This window comes from Arvicanthis niloticus, chromosome 1 (genome assembly GCF_011762505.2).
Source record: "Arvicanthis niloticus isolate mArvNil1 chromosome 1, mArvNil1.pat.X, whole genome shotgun sequence".
Lineage (NCBI taxonomy): Eukaryota > Metazoa > Chordata > Mammalia > Rodentia > Muridae > Arvicanthis > Arvicanthis niloticus.
Genome location: NC_047658.1, coordinates 113,631,786 through 113,649,452, shown reverse-complemented (window position 1 = coordinate 113,649,452; position 17,667 = coordinate 113,631,786). Strand labels below are relative to the sequence as shown.

Here is a 17,667-nt window from a genome sequence, read left to right as displayed (position 1 = left end):
TAAACCACCACCATCACTCCCAAAAAAATAAGGTGGAAGAGCTGGAGAGAAGAGAGCTTAGTCATTAAGAAAGCATACTGCTGGGTTGTGGTAACACTCACTTTTGATTCCAGCACTTGGGAGGTGAAACCCTGTCTCAAACAAATAAACAACAACAACAATGACAAAAGAGGGCCAGGCTCACAACCAAGACTATACTTCTCTTATAGAGGACCTGAGTTCATTTCCCAACACCCACATCATGCAGTTTATAACTGCCTCTAACTCCAGCTCCAGTGAATCTTATTCTGTCTTCTAGCCTCTGTGGTATCTATGCACGCAAATGCACATACCCCCACACAGAAACAGACATATATATGAAGTGTAAATTTCTGGTTTCTTTGGAGACTCAGTTGTGTCATGTGATATTTTTCTGGAAACAGTCTTATGAGTGGATGTTTTTGCTAAAGCAGACACTTGGAGGATGTTTTGCTAAAAACAGACACATGTTTTTCTGGAGGCAGCCTGTACAAAGGGCATGTGATGTTTTATTAGGGCAGATGATGCTTGAGAGAACACATGATGTTTGGAAAGGATATAAATATAACCCAACAGACAGTGACGATGCTGGATGGTATTGGTACACCTTGCCATTCTTTATTAGTCATTGTTGGGCTTTGCTGACATCACTGGGTGGTTTTGGTACATCTTACCATTCTTTGTTGGTCATCGTCTGTCATGACTTCATAGAGAAAAAACACACCAAAAAACTTTGGTGATGTTCTGGCAGTTTCTTGCCACTTCTGCAGACTGACTGGCAGAGCTTTGTGGATGCTTTTGGATTGACGTTGCTATTGCTGATTCATGAATGGTGTTTGTGAACTGATCAAGCTGCCACTGCTGATTCCTGGGAACTGAACTGCTGATATCCTGAGAATGCAGATTGGATTTTCTCCAAAGAACTATTTCTAAACAGGTCCACATCCTCCTTTGCTCTATTAACCTTTCACTTTCACTACCTCTGGTGGGTGGTGGGCTAGAAGAAACATTAAAACATTTAAGAGCCCTTATTAAAAATAGATTTTGAAAAATCTTAACCTACATATACACATGATTAAAAATAAAAAATGTAGAAAAATAAAGTGGAGACCAATAGAGAAAAACATCCAACACTTGACATACATGTAACACATGGAGGGGTACCTGCATACCCTTTAACATCCAAATATTAATTGACATTCTGGTTTTAAAATGTATGTAGAAATAGGGAGGAAATATCTAGAATAGAAAAAGTTATCAGGGTGGTGGTAGCACATGCCTTTAATACCAGTACTCAGGTGGAAGAGGCAGGTGGATCTGAGTCTGAGGGCAAGCCTGGTCTAGAGTCAGTTCCAGAACAGCCAAGGATACATAGAGAAACCCTGTCTAAGCCGAAAAGGAAAGGAAATGGGAAGGGAAAGGAAAAGAGAAGGAAAGAGAAAAAGCTAATTTATTTTAAAACAAGGTCTCACTTTGTAGCTCCTATTGGCCTGCAGTTTTCTATATAGAAGCAAGCCAGTTCACTCACAGAGCTTGCTGCCTTCCTCTGCCTGGTGAGTTCTGGGATTAAAGACATGTACCACCACACCTAGTGAGGTGGGAAGATCTCAAATTCTAGTCCAGGTTAGGGTAAATTGCTACTCTTTCTTCCTGCCCCCCTCTTTTATTATTATTATTATTATTATTATTATTATTATTTTATTTCTCTTTCTTTCCTTCCTTTAGATTTATTTATTTTATGTATAGGATTGGTCTGTTTCCATGCACACCAAAAGAGAGAGTTAGATCCCATTACAGATGGTGTGAGCCACCATGTGGTTGCTGGGAATTGAACTCAGGGCCTCTGGAAGAGCATTCAGTGCTCTTAACCACTGAACCATCTCTCTACCTCCTTTTAGTTTTTTTAAGGCAAGGAAATGCTTGCTAACAGATTAAAGAATTAATAACCACAGGACCTAATTAGAAAAAGACTTGGCAAAATGCCCAGCGCAACAAAGAAAATATTCTGCATTTGTGTCACTGTTTAGAAAGTAGTAATTTAGTGCCCTTTAATCTGAGCTAGTTTTGTCCAATTAAGAAACTGTTGGATGAAAACATGGGTTTTATGTTTAGTGGGGTGAAACATATTTTGTCTTAGTATTTTCACATTGGATAATTTTAATTAGATCAGCTATACAATGCCCATTTTCTTTCACCTCACTCTGTTGGAAATTGGAAGTATCCAAGTAAGAGGAAGACATAGTCTCTGTCCTTTAGCACAAGGTGGAACTAAACAAGAACTTGAAGAGGTAGGAACACTGCAGACTTCAAAGAAGAAAGCAAGCTTGACCTACAATAGAAAAAAATCAGAAGAGAAGGGGCTGTGGAGAGGCTTGCAGTAATGAATTTGTTGGCATGGAGAACTAGAAATAAGCAGAGGCTTTCTGATCCCCTCCCCTCTCTGTCTCACATGTTGGGGATTGGTTCTGGAACATCATTCATGCTATGGTCGTGCTCTACTGAGCTACATTCCCAGCCCTTTTTATCCCAACACAAGTGTCTCCCTAAGATGCCCAGGTTGGCCTTGAACTTGAAATCCTCATGCCTCAGTTTTGGTGGCTGGAATTAGAACTATACTGATTCACACTGGGCTTTCAGGTGTTTTCTTTGTCTAGTTTGAGCCTTAAGTGGTGAAAGTATACTCTCCAGACGTTGGTGCATTCTAGCTAACATCTGAGGATGCACAGGGAGGACTGCCTAGTAGTACAGCTATGAAGGGTTTGCTGCAGGGAACACACTCACATACACAAGGTTCACTTGACCTGTAGAAGGGGTAGCTTTATAAAAGTACTACAAACTGAGTATGGTAGCAAACACCTGGAATCCCATCTCCTGGGGAAGCTAAGGCTGGGAGTTGCAAATTCTAGGACAACAGACCCTGTCTCAAATAACCAAGCTACAATAGAGAAAGGAAACAAAAATTATTATTGTTGTTGTTGTTGTTATCATTATTATTATCATCATCATTTTTATTAGCCCAAAAGAGGTTGCAACTGGACTAAATGGACTCTTGCTTGGTTCTATAACTAATAGGAAAATGGTTTCATCCTAAGAAATTTGGAAAAAAGTGAACAAACTCACCTTTTAAAACTCAAGTAGGGCTGGAGAGATGGCTCAGTGGTTAAGAGCACTGACTGCTCTTCCAGAGGTCCTGAGTTCAATTCTTAGCAACTACATGGTGGCTCACAACTATCTGTAATGGGATCTGATGCCCTCTTCTGGTGTGTCAGAAGACAGCATACTCATATACATAAAATAAATAATTCTTTAAAAAAAAGAAAAATGAAAAAGAAAAAAAACTCAAGTAAAGGAGCTGGTGAGATGATAGTTAAGCAGGTAAAGACAGTTGCCACCAAGCCTGAATACTTCAGTTCTATCACAGTAACGATCTACATAGTAGAAGAGGACTAATTCTTGCAGAACATCTTCTGACCTAGAGTGTACCATGGTACACTTTGCCCCAACACAAATATGTTTTAAGAATCTAAGTGGTTTAGCTTTATTTTATTTTATATGCATAAATATTTGGCCTGCATGTTTGTGGGGCCATGGCCAGCAGCCATTGAGGTAAGCAGGAAATCCTGTCCAGTACAACTTAGTAGCTGATATTCCTTCAAACTTATAGAGTCTGACATTGGCAGTTTATTTTTTAGACATTTAAGTATAGTACAATTTTGGAAAAGATGTTTCCTGGTAACAATTACCTCAATCTCATGTGTATAATAAAGCTTTAAGGTGTGACTACATTGAAACTTTTTTTAAATTTGTTTATTTTATGTATATGAGTACACTGTTGCTATCTTCAGGCACACCAGAAGAGGGCATCAGATGGTTGTGAGCCACCATGTGGTTGCTGGGAATTGAACTCAGGACCTCTGGCAGAGCAGTCAGTGCTCTTAACCACCAAGCCATCTCTCCAGCTTGAAACTTTTTTGCATAGTGCATGTGATCTCTTTTATAAAGATAGGTTCTATAGCTTAAGGCCTAGGGGAGTATCAGGTTTGGTCTCATACAGATATTGTAGCAGTCATCAAACTACAAAGTACAAGTGACTTCTCCCCCTAGATTCTATTGACTAAGAAAAAAAATGCTCAAGATAAAGGTCTAGGGAGAAAGAGTCTGGGATAAACATAGTAATCCGGGTGATTCAGGTGGGGTGATTCAGGTGTGGCCTGGCTCTTACAGATAAGCATAGATTACCAGGATATTAACAACATTCACTCCTAGCATTCTGTGTGGAAAATAAGCATTTATTTCTTCTATTCAAGAGACAAACCTATGTGTTTAACATTGTTGGTTTCCCTAGTACTTATTTGAAAGCACAAGAACCTTGTACCCTCCACACATGTATTCTGTGTGTACCATGTCTAAGCCTGGTGCTTGCAGAGGTCTGAAAGGGTGTTGGATCCCCTAGAACTGGAGTTATCAATGGGTGAGTCCCACCATGAGGATGCTGAGAAACCAGGTTCAGTTCCCTGCAAGGGCAAGTACTCATAACCGTTGAGCCATCTCTCCAGCCCTAAAAAGTATTTTTAAGATTTGTTTTCTATTTAATTATGTATATGCCAGTGGAGGTGAGAGGTGTCATACCTTCTGGAGCTGAAGTTACAAAGGGTTGTAAGCTGCCCAACATAGGTGCTAGTAAACAGACTCTGCAAGAGTAGTAAGTGTTCTTAACCATTGAGCCATCTCTCCAGATCCCTTATTTTATTTCATTTTATTTTATTATTGTTTGATGGTTTGTTTGTTTTGAGACAGGGTGTCTATGTAGCCTTGGCTGTACTGGAACTCACTATATTGACCATACTGGCCTTGAATTCATCAGCCTCTGCCTCCTGAGTGCTAGAATCAAAGCACCCACCACTATACTTTGCTCCTAATTTTATTTTTTAAAGCTATCCTTTACATTGTCCATCAAAGAATGAGTAAATTAATAACTACAAATGATACTATTGGGTAAGGGTTATTCCATATTCTCAGGAGAGGGTTGACTATGGTTCTTCCCTGATAGTTTATTATCAGTAGTCTGACCTGCTGTTCTAACCCCAGTGTCTCTGCCAGTCCCAGATTAAATTGCTTTGAGGTCTACTAGCTTATCTTCATATTATCTGTAAGTCAGTTTATACAGTGCTAGCTGATTAAGTATGTCTAAAATCTGTACTTCCTGTGTTAGGGTCCCCTTAGAAGATCTGAAGGTGCTCATCCAGAGCTTTTTTTTTTAAATGTTCATAATTATTTGTTCTTTGAGAATTTCATACATGTATACAATGTATTTTTATCTCAACTAACCCTTACCTAACTCGCCTATTCCAATTCCTTCTAGGCTTCCCAACCCCTCCCCCTCCACCCACACAGACTTTATCTCCTCCCCTCCTTCATTATAACCACTGAGTCCAATTAGTGCTGCTCATATGTGCATGATGTGTCTGAGAATTCTTGTTTTCAAGATCTTAAAATAGATAGCTGTGGTGTGTAACCACAGGGGAGAAAGATGGCCCCCTCAACTCCGTAGTTATGTGCACTCTTCGGCTGATGCTAAGAATTTTAAGGAATAAAAGGAAAAAGGAAATCATACTTGTTTTATTAATTTCATATGTACAGTAGAAATCTTCAGAAGACAGTGATGTACAAAGAATGCAAAGAAATAACCAAAGCATGATGCTTTTTACATTTTAAAAGAGCAGTTAATCTGAGTGAGAAAGGACAAATGAAAATCTAGATTAGGGTAGTAAACTCTAGGTTTGTCAGTAAAAGATGTATTCAGTCAGGGTGTGAAGTTAGTGTGAAATGAAGGTCACTTTAGAGCTGTTTATAGCTGCTTATGGCAGCCCTAGGTTATCGGTCTCTGGTGATGAAGGCTATTTTCATCTGCTATGTGAAGGTCATCCCTTCTGGAATAATTCTTACAGTTTCGTGCATGTAGGCAAAAGCAAACCAGTTCCTAAAGTGAATTCAGCTTGAAGTAATCAGTATATCAATTTTGAGATTGTGTCTCCTTAACTCCTTCCTGATGTATTCAAAACCCAGTATTTTCAAACAATAATGAATGATGTTTTCCTGAGTGAAGCTCTTTGGTAGGCATGTGTAAGGATTCCCCTGTCATTTCTACTCCTACCAGTATCCTAGCAGCTCCTTATGTTTCTAGAGAAGTTCAGGTTTTGCCTTGGTCTGGAATGGGTAGAAAGATCAGAGAAAGATGAAATTGTTTCTCGATAAACAAGCAACCTGGCTATTAAAATAATTTTAAATGTGCCACTTAAAGGTAGTCGAAATTTATTGCAGTCCACAGCAGGACCTACTTTTTAAAAAAATAATTTATTTATTTTAAACTCCAGATTTTATTCCCCTCCCAGTCCACCATCCAACTGTTCCACATCTCATACCTCTTCCCTGCCCCGTCTCCATGAGGATGTCCCCACCTCCCACCTCCCACGACCCTGTAGGAGGACCAGCAGTCTCAATTAACCTGGACTCCTGAGATCTCTCAAACACAGGACCTACTTTTGAAACTTTCTTGATGAAGAAAACCGTCTTAAATCCAAATGACTCCATTTTGTTTGTTCAGATCAGACAGTAAGGATCTGAGCAGCTGGATTCTTAGGGAGGGGAGGGAGTGAAGTAAGGAGAGAGAAGAGGAACAAGCTAAACCACAGTGTTCCTTTCTCAGCTCTTCAGTCTTTGTGAAGCTAAGATGTTCAGATGCCTATGATGCTTCCAGAACTAGGAAACAAGACAAAGATGTTCATAGTTAGCTATTATACACTTTTGAGCTTCACAGAATTAAAAGATTTCATCTATGGATGTGATGCAGTTCATCAGTTAAGATTCATCACAAAGGAAATAATGATCAACTCACTTATGGGACTTGAGAAAAAGCCCTTTAATCTTGGGGTGGTGCTATAAGAGGGTGTAACTGAGTACTTACATGCTGTGTCCTTTTGTGTGTGTGTAGTAAAGACATGAAAACTATTTTTCAGCCGGGCAGTGGTGGTGCATGCCTTTAATCCCAGCACTTGGGAGGCAGAGGCAGGCAGATTTCTGAGTTCGAGGCCAGCGTGGTCTACAGAGTGAGTCCAGGACAGCCAGGGCTACACAGGGAAACCCTGTCTCGAAAAAAAAAAAAAGAAAGAAAGAAAGAAAGAAAACTATTTTTTTAAAAGCCTTTAAATTTATGTCTTGATTTATTACATTCCAATTTTTGTAGGGTTAGGTTTTTCAAAACCTGCTTTAATAAGGGTTCTTAAATGCTTCAACCTCCCTTCTAGCCCACCTACCAGAGATAGGAGAAAAGGAAGGGTAATAGGAAATAGCGGTAGTAGACCGGTTTAGAAGTAGTTCTTTGGGGGTGATTCCAATCTTCATTGTCAGGACATCAGCAGTCTAGTCTAAAACTTCAAACACATATCAGTAGTGCCAGTCCAGTCTAATCAGCAAACACTGAACATAAATCAATAGATATGGCTCGATCCAGAAGAAACCTGGAGGCTCTGCTGTATTGGTACAAGTCTGCAGAAGTGGCAAGAAGCGGCCTGAATACCATGAGAAGTTCATTGGCATTTTTCTCTCTACTAACTCACAAGTGAAGATCAGTGAAGACCAGCAAAGCATTGCAAGGTGAACCAGTGCAAGAACATTGTTCACTGTCTGTTGGGTTCTACTTAAACTCTTTGCAAACATCATGCATCCTCTCAAGTGTCTGCTTCAGCGAAACATCCTCTCATAAGACAGCTTCCAGAAAAACATCACATGACAGAACTGAGTCTCCAACGAAATCAGAAAATTCCACTTCAGATTCCCTTTCTTTTCTCTTTCTTGTATTTTCAGATAAAACCACATTTCTCTTACCAGGGGGTACCTTGAGACCACAGGGAAAATTAGATGAGATCATTTGGTCCCAAAACCTTTAAAAAAGCGGCTGTGTGGATGGTAGACTGCTCTACTAGTTCTTGTGGAAACCTGAATAAAGTTTCCATTCCTCCCACCTTGCCCAACATTGCTTTTCCTAGCTTGAAATCTTACTTTCTGATTCCCTTACTTTATTGGCAGCTACTTACATGTCTGGCACCCTTTGATTGAGATTTTGTATGCTACTGGAATGTGTAGGATTGGGGTCACTAGTGTTCACCATTTTGTAACATTTACCAGTCAGCTTTCTATCCTCATTTCATTCTGCCTGAGGACTGCACTTGATAGTTCCGCCTGTGTTCTCATTATGTCTGAGAAAGCACATCCTGTTGGTTTTCGGCCTCACTGGCAGCTCCTCAGTCTTTCTCATCTGCCCAAGGATCATCTTTTTCTTTTTCCTGTTTGAATTCCTCTGGAAGATCCCAGTTGTCAGTCCTCTGCTTTGATTTCTAAATCCCTAACTCTAGCCTGACACTTTTCTTGAGCTGGAGACATCCACAACCAGCCATCTAGTGTCCACCTATATAGTCAAGATGTCTCAAACTCTGCTCCAGAACTTCCCTGTGTCCTCCTTCATCTTATTAAATGGTACTATCATCATCCAGCCTGTTGCTCAAGCCACACCTCAGAACTTTCATGAAGTTTTCTTTTATTCCCAGACCCTGCATTCAGTCTTATTAGCAAGGCATAAGCAATCTACTAGAATATTTGTGAATTCCACTCTCTATCATTATCTAGGGTCTGAGACCAAACTTTTTTCCTGCCTTAGCTGGACCACAGCCTTAGCCTGCTGACTGGTGGGTTTTCCCAAACCCATCATCCCTTCTCTGGGAGGTGTGATTTCACCTAAGCAGAACATTCTTACATGAATCATTATATACAATGATTTTCTTGTTTATAAATCATAAGTGCCTCCTATCATAAGTAAAGTCAAAGCCCCCACTGCAGAGTATAGCTTTGACTTTTCATTTTTACATTTCCCAAGCTCCAGACATTCTTGTTTACTTTGTTTCTCTAAACATCCCAACCTTCTTTTGTTCATGTGTCACTCAATCCTTTATAGAGTTTTCCCTCCTGAGTCCCCATGCAATTACTAAATAGTTTTTGCTTGGTTTTGAATCTTATGTACTATTCAGTATGTGGTCTTCTCCAACTTGGTTTCTCCCCACCCACATACATGGTATTATGTTTAGAAAGAAATTGATAATTGAAATAAAATAATAACTCACTGATTTTTTTTCCTGATTGGCAACATTGAATGTCTGGCTGTACTACAGCTTTTTGGGCTGCTTCTGGTGATACTTATGAGGATTGTACTATGCATAATGCAGGCAGTGGTGCACATAGAGTTTACTGTGGGAGGGCAGTGTTCTCACTTTTTCATGCATGACTCCCTTGGCAGCCCCATGAGTTGGTGTTATTACATGTTCATTTTATATATGAAGACGCAGGGGCAAAGGGAGGAGGTAAGGTAGCAAGCTCAGTGCCATCTAGCCAGTGAGTGTGATTGCTGGAGAGTGGGTTCCGCATATTCAGCTTCCTGAGATGATGGTTCATAGTTTTCTAAAGTGATTTAGATAATACTCCCACAAGCAGCATATGAGTTCCCCATTGTGCCACATCTTCAATCATACATAATTTTGCCAAATTTGTATTTTTATTTCAATTTGCATTTTTCTGATTTTTTTTAATGTTTATCAGCCATTAACATTTCCTCTTGGAAACACAAACTGTTCATGTTCTTTGCCTATTCTTATATTAATTTGCCAGCCTTCTTTATTCTACATATTTTGTCAGCATTGGGAGTTTCAAATATCGTCTCCAAAGTCATGACTGTCTTTTTAATTTTTTTTTTTTTTTAAGATTTTTATTTATGTGTAGGAGTGCTCTATCTGCATGTACACCTGCAGGCCAGAAGAGGGCATCAGAACTCATTACAGATGGTTGTGAGCCACCATGTGGTCACTGGGAATTGAACTCAGGACCTCTGGATGAGCAGCCAGTGTTCTTAACTGCTGATCCATTTCTCTAGCCCTTGTCTTTTTATTGTTTATATGGTATTTCCTGCTAGCAGAAAATCCTAATTTTCACAGAGCTGAATTTATTGTTCCCAGTATCTTGTTTTTAGAATATCTCAGAGTCATAATAATATTGTCCTGAGGCTGGTCAGATGGCTCAGTGGCTAAAGTTGCCTTCTGCAAAGCTTGAGTTCAATCCACAGGATCCATGTGGTAAAAGAACACCAGTTCTGTTCTCTGACTTCTGTATGCATGCTGTGGCACACATGTGCCCACAAACATGCATAATTAATTAATTAATTAATTAAAATATAAGAACAATTTTAAAAGAATATGGTCCTGTATTCTAAAACTTACATTTCATGTATAAGCTAAAGAGTAGTCTATATAGTTAGTCCTTTTCCTAGTTAGGGACTACTGCTGCTTCTCTTCCTTTCTCTCCTCTTCTCGTGATCCTCCTGCCTCTGCCACCTGAGTGCTGGGATGAACAAGCCTGCTTCTCCTGGTCCTGCCATCATCTTTTATCAGATTTCTGCATAATTGTGAGACTGCTGCACTGTGTTTTTTTCCACAATCATTTGTTCTTTAAGTATACGAACCTCCTCAAGTAGTGCTGCTTTACAGTAAGTCTGATTATCCTATCTTCTCTTCTTCAAAAGTAATTTTTTCTTGGCCTTTGGGCTTTCCTTGTGAGTGTTAAACTTGATGTCTATGGGAAGTCCTATTGGAGTTTTCTCAGTGCTGTGTTACTTCTCAGTGTCGGCTGAGAAGACAGATGGAATACTAGCATTCCCATGCATAGGAGTGTGGCATCTCTTTTACTTAGTCACTTGTATGTGTGCAATACAGCTCTACAGCTCCACTCAGGGCCAGCACATGTTGCAGAGGGAGGCAACTTGGAGGAATGAATGGTTAAGAGGAAATGCTCCAGAGCCAGCTTGCCTGAGTTTAAGGACATTTTGGGTAATCAACACTCTGCATCTCCCTTCTCTTTTCTGCAGAGCAGAGCTAATGAACATTGTGATAAATGCTCAGTATTTGTCCGTTCACTGTCACTACTGCTGTTTTATCCCCAGCCATCTTATTTTTGTTACTGTGTGAATTTTATCTTTTTAAAATTACATTTTATTTGTTGCTGGTACTTGAAATACAATTGATTTTCAGGAAGCTAGCAGTTTTGATTAAACTCTATTAAAGGTAATAAAGAGATTCTTTTGAATTTCCCAAATAAGCTTTCATACATTACCCTAAAAGCAGTGACATTTGTTTCTTTCAGTTCAGTCATGCTGATGTGAGATTGGCTTGTCATTCTTCTTTGATGATGTTCAGTAAGGTTCTCTTTGAGCTTATAAAATTGGAATCTATTTCTTCTTTAGATCCTCTGGAAAATGTGTACAGAGTTATATAGGTTTTTTTTTTTTTTTTTTTAGAATATTGAGTAGATTTGCATATAAACATCATCTGAACTTGAGGTTTTCTTTTTCAGAGGCTCTTCAGTTATTTAGCAGTGTCTCTAATTGTTACTGATGATGTTTATATGCAAGGAGCTATGGCTTTCTTAATAATTTCTGCTACAATTTTAAAGCTAGCTGCTTTATTCATCCTATTGCAGCTTTACTTGAATAAAGTGGTTTGTGGAATTATAACTGACAGCTTTTCCACCCTGACCTCTTCATTCCCAGAAATAATGACTCTGAAACTTCTTAAATATCAATAAATGTTCAGCCCTAATCTTCAACTTGATCCCCAATTAGTTCGTTGCTTCTAAAGCCCGTTTAAACTACTCTGTGTCTTCCACATGGTTAGTTACCTCTCCTTGGTTTCATGTGTCTGTCTCCTCTAGCATTCAGGGTGAATCTCTCAGAATTCCAACTCCCCCTCTCTCTCTACCAGAACTTCCACCTCCTATTTCCTGGCCCAGTTCATTGTCCATAGGCTTTTTTATTGTCATGTGATACTTTCACACAGTGCACAAAGGATTCTTTCTACAGGAATAATCTAATTTTTAAAATTCTGCTTTATATGGAGAATGTTCCTTTAAAAATGTTCAGGTTTCCAAACGTTATTAGTCTTTCAGAACTAGTATCTGAGAACCCTTGAGGAATAGAGTGGGTAGAATTAAGTTTCATCTTTGGTTCCTACAAGATGGCAGGAGAGAACCAACCCCTCAACGTTATTTTCTGTCCTACACACACTCTCTCTAAATTAGTTAATTTAAAAAAGGAGACTGTGAGGAGAGAGCTCAGTTGGTAAAGTGATTGCAAGAGGACCTAAATTCCATTCCCAGAACCCACATTTTAAAAAGACAGGTGGAATGGGCATGGTGGCTCACACCTTTAATTCCAGCACTAGTCAGAGGCAGGTGAATCTCTGTGTTTAAAGCTAGCCTGATCTACAGATCGAGATCCAGGACAGCCAGAGCTACACAGAAAACCCTATCTTGTGTGGGGGATTGGGAAGATGGGAAGGGAAGGAAGCCAGGTGGGGTGTCACATTCATATAATCCTAGCACTGGGGAGGTAGAAACTGGGGACTCCCTGGGGCTTACGGCTGATCAACCTAGCCTATATGGCAAATTCCAGGCTATTGAAACACCTTATCTCGATATAAACAAATTTTAAGTGGACAGTGTGTGAGGAATTACACCTGAGGCTTTTCTCTGACTCCCACAAATGAGTGCATGCATATTACACATTTTCACATACATGAACACACACATACAAATTAATAAATTTATATGATATCCTGGTATAGTGGCACACACCTATAATCCCATCATTCAGGAAACAGGAGCAGGATGGTAAGTATATTGCCATGAGATCGAGACCAGCCTGATCTACATACTAAGCAGGGTTTTTTTTTTTTTTTTTTTGCTTTGTTTTCTTTTGTAAAATAAAGTAATAACAACAAACAAATTTATTGGAACTACTGTAGATGTATAACAAAATTTTGATGTATAATTTTTTTATTTATATGAGTACACTGTAGCTGTCTTCAGACACACCAGAAGAGGGCATCAGATCCCATTACAGATGGCAGATGGTTGTGAGCCACCATGTGGTTGCTGGGAATTGAACCTAGGATCTCTGGAAAAGCAGTCAGTGCTCTTAACCGCTGAGCCGTCTCTCCAGCCCCATAGTCTAAATTTTAAAGCTATTTCTACTAAATATATACTGATCTTGAATTAACTTCCTGGTGAATTGATGATTCAGTTTCTCATAATGCTATTTTGTCAGAATTATATAGCCATACCATCTTTCTATAATGACAATTTTGGAATTTTGGTTTCTTTTAAAAACACAGAAATATTATAAGAATATGTTTTCATTTCAATCCTAGGTGTGGGAAATGGGGCTGCTTCAGCTGAGTAGGATTTGCCTCCTGCTCTTGAAGGGGTTGGTTTTTCCAGGTGCAGATAATTTCTGTCATTGTATGACAGTTGGAATTCTAGGAACTTTTCAGAGAGCATATAAATGCTAGAACCTCAAAAGGTGAGTTGGTTGCTAAGTAGTTGTCCACAAAGAAGAAAAAAATTAGATATCCTGACAGCAAAGATCAAATTTGTCCCAAGGAACTTAGTGCCCCTAATCAGCAAGAAGTAGTCTATCGATAACATCACTCACTTTCCAACCCCTGACTTTATTCAGGGATCTCTTTACTTTTCTTTCTATCTTTTTCTCTCTTACCTAGTGTTTGGGAGTTGAAAAGGTTGAAAAAAGGGATGGAGGAAGGGTGGAAGAAAGTAGAACCCACAAAGTAGCAAAAAGATCAGCTACAGCTTTCTTTTGATATTTATATACCTGGCATAAATATCCAGTCTTTTGTTTTAGTCAGATCTAAGGCAGGCTAAGGCAGATCTCTTAGAGCATATGAGGGGCTTCAGGTATTTTGTTATGTTTTGGTTTTGAGACAGTGCCTCACTATGTAGCTCTGTCTGGCCTGGAGCACATTGTATAAACCAGGCTGGCCTTGAACTCAGAGGACCACCACAGTTCAGCTCCCAGCACCCACGTTGATGACCCTCTGCCAACTTTTAACTTATGTAGCTGTAGACTTTGTTACAAAACACTGCCTCAGAGAGACCTTGAGCAGGACGATTCAGCTTAGCTGCTTCTAAATCTCTGACATACAGGAACAGGTAATAACAGTGAGTGTATATCACTTTGAGCAATTAATATTGTTTTATAGTAATAATATATACTAATGAGAGTTGTTTGGTGGAAAACTCTCAGTTATTGTTATCTGAAATTTTCTTTAATTAGCTCTCATTCCTGAAATATGTTATCTATATACAATTTCATATTCATAATTACTTTCTCTCAGCACATTGAGGTTAATTTATTCCATTCTCCTTTCCACTCACTTACTAATATTAAAATACCATTGTCAGAGAAGAGATTGGTAGTCTGAGTATGTAAGAAACTTAAAACCTAGCCTAGTGGTGGTGTCACAAGCCTTTAATTCCAGTAGAGGCAGGCAGATCTCCTGAGTTTGAGGACAGCCTAGTCTACAGAATGAGTTCCAAAACAGCCAGGGCTCCACAGAGAAACACAACCCTATCTGGAGGTGGGGGATTTAGACCCAATAACAACAAATTTTAAAATGAGAAAAATATTTGAATATAGATGTTACTGTGGGTAGACATGAAAATAGGCATATGAAAAGATGCTTGGTACCGTTAATCATCAGGAAAAGCAGACTAAAGTATGGTAGGATACCACTCTACATTCATTTAATAGCTGTAATAATAATAATAAAAAAATAGACAACCACCAATGTTGGTGAGGATATAGAGAAACAGGAGTCCTCCAGTTCCTTCCTTTCGTTCGTGCTAAAGACTGAGCCCAGGCCTTGCACATTCCAAGCACATGCATTACAACCGAGCTGTATCTTCTGCAGCTCCTGTTGGTATTTTCATAAAAAGTGAAGCAGAGGTGAGTCTCTGTGTATGCAGGGTCGACGTGGGTTCTGAGAGCTGAACTGTGGTTCTCTGGAAGAGCTCCATGCACTTTTTGCCACTGAGCCCCTACTTGTTTAATCATTGTTTTTCCCGTTGGTTGCATGAGTGGGCTTTAAGTTCATTTTAACTGTAATTAAAGGTGTGTGCCATTACCGGCCAGCGCTTTCCTTGTTTTATTTAACTCATGGAGCTTCCTTTGTTATAAGGAGTAAGACAGTTGTCTGTCATTGTTTTTGTTCATAGAGCTAGTTTTCCAGTATGGTACTGTTTGTTAGTTGACTAATTCATCTGCCTACAGTAAATTCCTATGTATACGTAAGTCTAACTTTAGACTGTGTTCCTTGCCATCTATCCCTCTGTTTACTCTTTTCCCATTACCATGATGCTTTGACCCAAGAGTGCATGTTAATATTTGCAGAATAAAACTTTCTTTACTCTTTTTTCCCCAGAAGTTACCTTGCTTTTGTTTATTCCTATGAACATTTAAAAATCCCACAGAAAGGGTTAATGTGTTCCTGTATGGTTCTCCTCAATGGAACATATATTAAAATTTTATCCTGTTGATTCCATCTGCTTTTATATCTGAAGTATTTTGTAGTTAGCTGTAAATCCTGAAGACTTTAGCAAGTGTCTCTTTTTATTTACTTAGAGAGAGAGAGAAGGAGGGAGGGAGGGAGGGAGGGAGGGAGGGAGGGAGGGAGGGAGGGAGGGAGCGAAGGAGGGAGAGAGAGAGGAGAGAGAGAGAACTAAAATTTACATGTGTAAGAGTTTCAGATATGCTTGATGGCAGGTAGGGAAGAAACTGAGAAAAAAACCATGTCTCTGCTTCCTGTGTCCCCTGAAGCTGCTCCATTAATAACAGTCAAGTGTGGGCTGGGCTTGAGATATAAAAACAAACATTCACTGAAGTCTGCAGAATGATATGCCTTTGACACTTCAAACATACAAGCTAAAGCTCTTTTATCTTGATTGGCCTTCTCATAGTCTTACTTAAGTAGACCAGGTTTTCACATTGGGGATGTTACCTTCCTACAAGTTCTTATATTTAATAGGACCTTCTTTCTCTGTATTTTTCTAGGCTCTTCAGCTTGACTTTGAAGAAACTTGTTATGCTTAAAGAAATGGACAAAGATCTTAACTCAGTAGTCATTGCTGTGAAGCTACAGGTAAGTTGAACAGTGAGTGTTCTGGGCCTGGGAAAGCTCTGATAGTGCTTTTTTTGATGTTCTAGCTATAGAAATTCCCTGGAGCCATGCCTCTCCTCAGCTATATGAAGAACAATTGTGGAGGAGCAGCTTTCCAGTTCCACCTTTAATTTGGGTCCTCAGTTTCCTTATATTTTGTCTTGAAAAACAAAATGGTCCTTCCTTGCTGCCTGCCCAGTCAGATAATAGAGACAGAGGCTGAAGCCTATTGTAAACCACTCAGTGTCATAAAGGAATGTGGGGCCATTCCTCTTAGTTCTCCAATTTCTGGGCTAGGAAAGTACTTTTGGAGGATTCCTATAGGGTGTAAAAAATGTACACAGTATAATTTTAGTATTAACATTTAAAGTTTACTAGAGTGTTTTATATTCTAGGTAGCCCTCAAACTTAATGCTTCTTACATTTAATTTTGTGTTCTCAAGGAATTCAACATATTTCATAAAAATTTGTACCCCAAGCATTCCTAAATTCAGAGAGAGAGAGAGAGAGAGAGAGAGAGAGAGAGAGAGAGAGAGAGAGAGAGAGAGAAACTAAATTACAAAAGCATTTAGGAATTTACCCATTGCCACTTAATAATTAAGTGGCAGAGCTGAGACTGGAAACCAAAGAGTGTGTAATTTATATTTAATTAAACTCTGTTCCTAGATCTTCTTTAACTGATCAGTCCTTCCTAATGAAAACTCCCTGGAGCTTAGTGAGGTTCTGAGGTGCCTGAATAACAGTGCTGCAGTGCTTAAATAACAGCTGAATCTTTTCACTTGAGGGTGGTGTATTTGTTGAGTTTCTCTCTCTCTCTCTCTTTTTTAAAGATTTATTAATGTGTATGAGTACTCTGTTTACATGTACACCTGCATGCCAGAATCTGGCATCATATCATATCATATCATATCATATCATATCATATATAGATAGTCATGAGCCACCATGTGAATTGAGCCACCAGGGAATTGAAGTAGGAAGAGTAGCAGTGCTCTTAACCACTGAGCCATCTCTTTATCCCGAGTCTCATTCTTTAAAAAACAGTGAACTATATGGTGATCCCCTACAAACCATCATATTGATTAGCTAGCTTGCTATGTGATATTTATTGTAGTAAATGACCTTCATTAATATTTACAGCTGAGGGCTGAAGAGATGGCTCAGTGGTTGTGAGCACTACTTGCTTTTCAAGAGGACCTGGGTTGATTCCCACCTTGTGGCTCACAACTGACTAGAAAAAGGGGTCTGCAGTTAAGACCATGCACTAACCAGGTATGGTGGACACACCTTTGAACACAGCACTTGGAAGGAAGAGACCGGCAGATCTCTGTGAATTCAAGGTCAACCTGGTCTACATAGAGAGACCCTGCCTCAAACAACAAAAAGAACTTGTACTGCTCTTTCAGAGACCCTGAGTTTTGTTCCAGCATCTATGTCAGACAGCTCACAACTGCCTGTAACTCCAGGACCAGGGAATCCCAACACCTCTCGCTTTCTTGAGTGTGTGCACATATACACAGGCTCACACATACCCTTATAACTG

The 17,667-nt window shown here is 39.4% G+C and overlaps 1 protein-coding gene across 1 annotated transcript in view; it reads left to right on the top strand.

Annotated features, from left to right (window-relative positions):
- The window catches only part of Pacs1 (phosphofurin acidic cluster sorting protein 1), a 130,262-nt gene that overhangs the window by 72,305 nt on the left and 40,290 nt on the right, over positions 1-17,667 (top strand). Inside the window, exon 2 of the mRNA XM_034508019.2 lies at positions 16,019-16,106. Within this exon, the coding sequence (XP_034363910.1) occupies positions 16,019-16,106 (88 nt within the window). The remainder of the gene's footprint in view (positions 1-16,018; positions 16,107-17,667) is intronic.